Source organism: Lepisosteus platostomus, chromosome 5 (genome assembly GCF_059453375.1).
Source record: "Lepisosteus platostomus isolate fLepPlt1 chromosome 5, fLepPlt1.hap1, whole genome shotgun sequence".
Taxonomy (NCBI): Eukaryota; Metazoa; Chordata; class Actinopteri; order Semionotiformes; family Lepisosteidae; genus Lepisosteus; species Lepisosteus platostomus.
This window is the reverse complement of record NC_142615.1, coordinates 17,313,525-17,321,818: the sequence shown is the minus strand read 5'-3', so window position 1 is coordinate 17,321,818 and position 8,294 is coordinate 17,313,525. Positions and strand designations below refer to the sequence as shown.

General features: G+C 43.4%; 1 protein-coding gene across 2 annotated transcripts; it reads right to left on the bottom strand.

The window, feature by feature from the left end:
- Positions 1–2,641: 2,641 nt before the first annotated feature.
- On the bottom strand, positions 2,642–7,393 carry LOC148664291 (uncharacterized). Of its 2 annotated transcripts, none has more exons than XM_088631482.1 (7): positions 7,097–7,393; positions 6,020–6,087; positions 5,607–5,693; positions 5,305–5,367; positions 4,580–4,696; positions 3,308–3,676; positions 2,642–2,862 (listed from the first exon to the last, which is right to left on the bottom strand). In XM_088631482.1, the coding sequence occupies exons 2-7, from the start codon at positions 6,059–6,061 to the stop codon at positions 2,677–2,679; spliced, it is 864 nt and encodes a 287-aa protein (XP_088487608.1). In that variant the 5' UTR covers positions 6,062–6,087; positions 7,097–7,393; the 3' UTR covers positions 2,642–2,676. The 2 variants fall into 2 exon arrangements, with proteins under 2 accessions (XP_088487608.1, XP_088487609.1); XM_088631483.1 differs by having other exon boundaries at positions 4,604–4,696; positions 7,097–7,391.
- Positions 7,394–8,294: the final 901 nt, after the last annotated feature.

Genomic DNA, 8,294 nt, shown 5'->3' with positions numbered 1-8,294 from the left:
TAAATGCAGACGCGATTGGTGCCATTTGCACTGCGAAAGCTCAGGCTGTGCTGCTTCTCCCCCCGTCTTTGATGGGGCGCAGTATTTTCACAGCCTCTGACTGGGAAAAAAAGACCAGCTGATGTGTCCTACATAACAGGAAGAGAAGAGAATGTGATTTTTTTTCAGTATGAAACGTGTGTTACGTTTATGAAATTCGAGTATTTTAAACATTTAATTAAAAAGTAAAAATCTTACAGCTAACACAAAGGTTCAAAGCTGATCACGAAGATGAAAAATCACCCATTTTTTGCGCATAAAAAGTGGTTTTTAACTGAACCAGTTTTTTACAGATTTTAAAGTCATGCGATGTTAGGCAGGGACACGTTATTGTATCTTATTTTTTATTTAATTAAAAAAAATAAATCGTTTGGCCATCTGGTTGATAGGCTGTTCTCCAATTACTGGCAATTGTAAAACAAAATAACCATTCCACCCTCCCTTGATTAACTTAAAGATTTCCATTAAGAAATGCTTAAACATAAAACCATTACGTATAGTAATCAATCCAAATACACACGCAGGAGCCAATTTTGCCAGACACAACATCCCAGAGCAAATCAGGCACTTGGGCTGAGATCTCCTTTAGCCCAGCCAGCTGGTTTCCTGTTGAATGACGTGACAGACTGGGTTCAATCCCAGGTGATGTACTATATATTACAGTTAATCTTTGGTTTTAATTCCAAGTTAAATTGTTGGCTGATTACTGGCTGATGACATTTGGATGAAGACAAAATATAGATTTTCTCAATTCAGGTGTAAACCTGAAAAAGACACATCATGTTCACAATAAGCTTTAGTGGACTATAGTAGTAGTAGTAGACTATAATAATAAAGGACTTTCTTTATGCATTCAGCTCTGATCGTGCCTAGGTGCACCTAGGTACATTACTGTCATGATCGCAAACCCCTCCTCTTAAGGGCACTCCAGCCCTTCCTTGTTTGCCTTATTCCCCACACCTGTCCCTTGTTCCAGCCCCTTTTCTGTTCCCCCTTATAAGCCAGACGCAGACGCCAATCTGGGCTCTGCATTGGTTCCTGTATCATGCGAGCCCGGGTCCTGGATGTGTCTGGCTCTGTCATGGTTTTAAGTTTCTGTTCCTGTTCCCCTTGCCGGTCCCAACCCGGTTCTGGTTTCTAATCTCCTGTCTTGGATGGATCTCCTGGCCATGGACTTTTGGCTTGTTTTTGTACTTCTCTTTGGACTCGTCCCCAGATTGTTTGCCTCGCTACACCTTCCCCGACCGCCAGCACTCCATGGACACGCCCCCCTGTTTTTATTCCCGTATCCTGCATGACTTTTTCCCTGTGTTTCCTCACTCAACCCCGGATTGTGTCGTCCGCATAGGGTCCGGAAAGAAAGCTTTCGTGACAATTACAGTGCTCATTACCACTACAACGACAATAGACGTTTTTTTTTAAAAGAAACGAATGTCAAAATGTTTCCAAAACGTCCACTTGTGATACTTTAGCTGCTTAGTTACACGATCCCATATTAATATAACTATCAAGTGATGTTGAATCACTACAACATGTATTTTTTTACAATAACAGCAAGTGGTGTTTTTACTACGTATTCTTAGAAAAGGATAAAACGTTATAACTTTTTATGAATTACAGAAAATAAGCTTAATAATGTTAGAACAAGCATGTTAAAACCAGAACCCATGTTAGTTACCAAGTTAAAGACTTTGATGCATAAAATATTTATGCATAATTAAAATATTTATGATGAAGGTGGAAGGTTGTGTACTTTTGTCTACAAGAGCAATCTTTCTTTTATAAAATATACCTACTTTTTAATGTTTAATGATTGACATTCTGTAATACACAGTTTCAAATTATTAAAAATCTAAAGAGTATGCAATTTAAATTCTTAATTGTTAAAAGACTGTCAGCAGTGACTGGGATTCGAAACCAGGCATTTTCTGGTGACAGCTCTAATGCTGTATATGAGATGTTAAGCTTTATTAGCTCCACCTGGTGATTTTACAAGGTGCTTCCAGATACTATTATCATATTTCATTTCAAATGTGGTATGATTCGCCATGCCCACCGCGTTTTACCGCCATGTACTCCACACATTTTGAATGGCTGGATCTGTAGGTGCCATTGCTCCAGGTGAGGCGTGAACACACAACATCGCCATGACTCTGCTGTGCACGCTGACTGATTGTGCCACTGGGGCTTCGCAAGTCGCAAGTCAGTCCAAAGACTTTGAACAAACAAATGGTGAAACAGGGTTTCGTCTGTGGATCCATCTCCACATGGGGGAAGGGGACAGTGAAACAGTAAGGAAAATACAAGAGAAGAAACTGAAAGAATTATAATCACTGCAAAATAGGAAGAGGTGGCTGGACATGTTAAACAGTTTGGCGGTTAATTTGTAACATTTTTGGTGACAATCAGCACACGGATTTCTCTTCATGTTCCTTAAGATGTGCAGTATATATTTTCATTGTAGATTGGTTACTTCAAAAGTCCAGTAAAGTGACAGTGGAGAGCTATCCGATATACATCTTAAAGAAGACTCCCTGTGAGTCGATTAAACATTTCATTTTCAAGTCAAATCCTTTACATGAAATAGACACCAACAATAGAAGGGGATGAGAAATGTCTTTTATCAAAATAAACCTGCTATTCACAGACCTCGGCCACAACATCTCCCAGGTACTTCTGCAGAATAAGGTCAAGCTCAGCTGCAGCCTGGCGGAAGCACTTGTCCACCTCAGATAAGTCACACCTGGCCATTGTATTTTCGAAGTAGGATTTCAGCGCCTCTTTCACCTCCTCATAGTTGTCCTGCTTCATGATTCCTGTGCCCTGGGAGAACAAGAAAGGTGAATATTCATCATCATCCCTCAACGATTCTCCAAATTGCCTGACTGCAGACACCACCATGAGGAGGAGCTGGAGTGACATAACATCATCAGTAGGCAGTGAGTCAAGAGAGGGGGAGTCATCCCACTGTTATCCTTATCCATGATCAAGAGTCTCACCCCCTGCTTTACGCTGTCCCTAGTGGTGATCTGTAGACAGTGTGTCTTCCACCTCACCCACCTCCTGAGGCAATAATCTTGAATAAACAGAGGGCTGGAGGCCCAGCCCGGCTCCTGTCTCTCTCCCCTTGGGGACAGGAGATTTTCTCAGAACCATGTTGAGGTGAAATGGGAGTGGGATGACGCAGGTGTCTTGGAGAGGTGAGTCGCCCCAGCCCCTGCATACCTCAGTGTGATTCAAGCAAGGGGGAGGGGTTTAAGGGACTTACCAATCCCGCGTATGCACCCTCTGATTCAAAGTCAGGCAGGAGCTCATTGTACAGCGCCAGGCAGTCCAGCTGGATAGATGATATCATGTTCTGAGCCCAGGTCCGCACCCGTATCTCCTCCTCCTGGAGCAGCCCCTTCAGCTCGACCTGCAGGCCCTCCCTGAGCCGCCACAGGGCCGCTGGGGTCAGGCCCGGGTGAGCGGGTGTACCAGGGGGTGGGTGAGGGGGTGTGTGAGGGGGCGAGCAATGGGGTATGTGGGCTGCCAAGGAGGAGGTCCATGCCCTGTCCTTCTGCAGATCCCTCTCCGGGCCCTTAGGGTAGTTCCACAGCTGGGTCTCGGTCTCCTGCCTGGTGATTGGCTGGCTGGCCTGAGGGGACAGGGGCACAGAGAGGGCATGAGGAGGACAGAGAGAAAACTGAGAGGGTCTTCTCTAGGAGGACCAAGCCCTGCCCCTGGTCTCCCAGCAATCACAGTCACCAACATTGCAGCTGAAACCAAACTTTCGACAGATGTCACAGACATATCAGGCTCACAGACTTGCAGCTCTCGGCTGCCCGGGGTGAGACGCAGGGGGAGTCTGCTCCCTCTTCCTCTGACAGTCTTATCAGATGACAGCGGCAGACCTGATCCAACCCCACCTTCCCTTTCACACACAGCCACACACAGGCATGACTGTGTCACCATCATCAACACCTCCACCATTATAATCTCCACTATCTTCGTCACCATCATCTTCATCACATTTCTAATAAATGATCTCCACCATCTTCATCACCATATCCTTCTTCATCATGACAATCATCATGTCCACCATCATCATCATCAACACCTTTCCATCAACATCATCATAATAACCACCTTCATTATCTACACTACCATCTGCATCACCATCATCATCCTGAGCAGAACACATTGGTTGTCTTACACTGGAAGAATCTTTGCTCAGTGCCTCAGTATCGGTTGCCCCTCTCCGGCCTTTCAGGGTCACATCCACCTCTGTCAAGACCCGTCAGCAAGTTGACTGCTTTAGTCTCACCAGCAGAAGCCAACCAAGTTTGTGTCTCAGTACAGGTTTATTCTTAGTCTAACAGTATTAATACAGTATTCTTTACATAGAGGAGGGTGGGTGTGTGGAACAAGCTGTCTAGCCATGTTGTTGAAGCCGATAGGGTGGCTTATCTTAAGAGAGAGCTGGATGAGACCCTACAGTCAGGACAGGAGGCACTACTGTATGTAGAGGGAGGTGGGTGTGTGGAACAAGCTATCCAACCATGTTGTTGAAGCCAATACTCACGTTCCTGTGGGATCTGCCCCAGGTCTCGGTGTGACACCCTTCTCTCTGCTCAGCCATTCCTCTCTCAACTTGAGTGAGTTTCTCCAGGCGGTGCTGGGGAGGAGAAAACAGAGTTACCAGCCAGTCAGACAAACACTCATCATCATCATGGGCCAAGATGACCCTACATGACAGTGGCCTGTCATCCTCGATCCAGACGCAGTGTCCAGCCCTCAGCTATCCAGCTTCATGATCCCCAACATCCCTATTGAGGGGCCAGTTCTGCTAGACCAGGGGTCTCAAGCCCAATCACAATCCCTGGAGAGCCAGGTGCATCTCCAGGTTTTCTTTCCAAACCTAGCCAATTAAACAATTAATCTAATTATTTTCATAAGAAGATGTGGAAATAATGTGTTTAATAATATATTTTGATGTCTCTCACTGTTGAAGACTCAAAATATTCAAGGCACAGTTGGATATTTAAGGTCTGGATAAAGGTACAGTATTAGAATATTTTTTGTTTAATTAAAAAATTAGATCAACTTTGTAACCAAAACCTCTGGGCAGGAAACCAGATGATTCACCAGACCCTCTAGGAATGGAGTTTGAGACATGCTCACCCTCTCTCACACACAACCTCACACACACTCACCCTCTCACCACTACTACTACTACTACTACTAAAAATAATAATAATAATAATAATAATAATGCAGACTTGCTTTTCTTGGGGTCTTGGGTTTGGCTCCTGTGTTGGCTGAGTCTCCTGTTACCTCCTTCCTGATCTGGGGATGTCAGACACAGTTCTGTTACAGACACGGGCTGGACTAGACTCACAAGCACACACACCCACAGACACACACTCCCACACACTAACACACACGCAGATGCACACACTGTCAGGTAGAGTCTTTCTCCTCCTCAAGAGAAGACAACAGAGCCCTGCTACTGCGATGAGCTTTAATTTCAGGAGGAGGAAGAAGAGGAAGAAACACAATATGAAGAAGACCAGCAGTGGACTCACAGCTCTCTGGGTCTGGGGCCTGACTCTCAAACTTGTCTCCAGTCTCTGGTGAGTTTGGACATCTTCTCTGTTCACCTCTGTTGACATCTGTGGACAGGACAGTTCAGTTAGACAAACAAGTTCGACCAGACTTCACTCTCATAGTCAATCAATCAATCAATCAATCAATTTTTGTCTTATATTTTGCCTTTTAATCCAGAACATCACAGCACTTTACAAAACATACCTGGAAAATAGAGTATAAATGTGTAATACTGTAGTTCCTGGAGTAAGTGCTTGGATAATCCAACTACCACTGTTGTTACTTCTGCTGCTACTACTATGACCATGACTACAAATTCTAATACTAATTCTGATATTAATACTACTACTGCTGTCATTACTAGTAATAGTGATAAAAACAGAGCACTCACAGCTCTCTGGACATTGGTCTGGAATCTAGAAAATGGTTCCATTCTCAGGCGACTCTGGACCTCAACACCTGTTGATGGGTCACTTCTGTCAGACACACGAGTGGAGCCCAAGCCCACAGATATACACCCACACAATCACACACATTATAACACACTGACAGACACCCACCCACACATATTCACACACAGACATTACACACACACATACACTACACACACTCACAGACACACATTCACAGACACACACACAGACACAACACACACTCACAGACACGACATACATTTATACACACAATCAGACACTCACACACATACTCGCACACATTCACAGACACACACATAGACTACAAATACTTATAGACACACACCAACACACACACACACAGACAAAAACACACACACTCATAACTACAAATACAGTATAACTAACACCAACACAAATGCCACTAACATTAAAACAGTAACACTATCATTTAGAATTACACTATCATTATCACTGACACAAACTACTACTACACTACTAATACTAATAATAACAATAATGCTATCACTAAAACTAACATGACTACTAGTGTAAATACTCTAACAGTAACTCTATAATTATAACTAATATTAACATGAATACTGGCATCAAAACTATCAGAAGCGCAATCACCATTAATACTGACATGAACACTAGCATTAATATTAAAGCTACCGATTGTACTCTCACTAATATTAAATATGAATACACTCGCATTAGTATTAGTCCGTGACGTCAAACCACTCTTTGTGACGAAGGCGAGACACCTAGCTGGGCACAGTGAAGTGGCACGTGTCGCCGTGGTTACCATACTTATAATTTGTAAACAGTGGAAAAATGCATTTAAACTGTTATCTACACAAATTTATCAACTTGGAATATAATTTTCAAGCTCTAGAATACGATTTCTAAACAATCATTTGAATAATCATTCTTTAATTTGGGATTGAACATTATGAACACTAAACGCACTATGGTATTTGATCGATACAGGCTGTATTGACTCTTTTCTAGATATTTAAAGAATTTAAAGAAAAAAAAGAATCAGTACTCACCAATCGGTGAAGTTAATTGATGATTCTAAGGTTTTTTAGTTGAATTAAGTGGTTGTCGATACATAAGTTATCAATATCTCTCCTCCGTGCTCTCAGCGCTCCTCCCGCGGTCTCGCTCTCTGATCCCGGCGCTCTGGCTGGTGTCTGTGACGTCACAGCGCTCTTTCTGACAGAGCAGAGCGCGTCTCCGCTGGAGGAGACTCCTGTCCGGAGCCCGGGGGGCTTTTCTTACAGATATACTGTAACATCTCCAAAAGAAAAAACACCAGGCTGTGAAGAGAGGCGATTCATAACAGCTGGAAAAGGAGACCGACAAACAGAGGAATACAATTTATTAAACAAAAAAAATAGTTTACTTCACAGACTAATGCGTTGTAAAGCATACTCCGGTAGAGCAGAAGAGAAAGGGCACAAGTCCCTGTAATAAGCGCTTTTAAGGTTGAAGATCATCATATCCTGGCTTTATTTCCACTCAGTTTGGTGATTTAATTAACTGTATAATTGTTATCAGACTCTGTTTAACTGTATATTTATAAGACTCCGTGAGAGACGTGTGGGAGACGCTGAATCCCAGGGCTGGTGTGGAATAACACACAGACAGGTCTTCTGTGTGATCTGAGTCCCACTGCTCAGAGCTACAGACTGGTCAACTGGTCACTATCATAGACAAGACCATCGGTCTGCTGCTGCTAATAATCATATTACACTTATAAGAGTAGCAATACTGCTGTTCATTAAATCAGTAAAAATAATAAAAAGAGATAATCACATATTGCTCAATTTTCAGTAAAACACTTCTGACAGAGGGATGGAGGCTGACTTACAGTAAAGACAATGAATCAGGGCAGTAATACTGAAGGGCTGGAGGGCCTGGAAAGGGTTAATAGAAGCTTCTTGCTTCTGACCTGGAACAGAGCTCACAGCTGCCAGATCAGTGACCCCTGAGCCCTGTTCATGGAGAGGAGAACCAGGAGCTCTGCTCTGTCTCTAAGAGGCTGTGAGGAAGGAGAAAAGGGGGAGATGTGACTTGAGTCCAGGCTATTCTGTCTGATATTGTTCATGTAGCAGCACTGATTGTCTCAATGTCCTCTGGTTCTGGATTGTCAGGATAAAGAGAAGAATGGAGATGAGCTTCTGTGTGTTCAGGAGGGAGGAGTTTGGGTAAAGTACTGAAGGACCCAGAGCTCTGTGTGTGAGT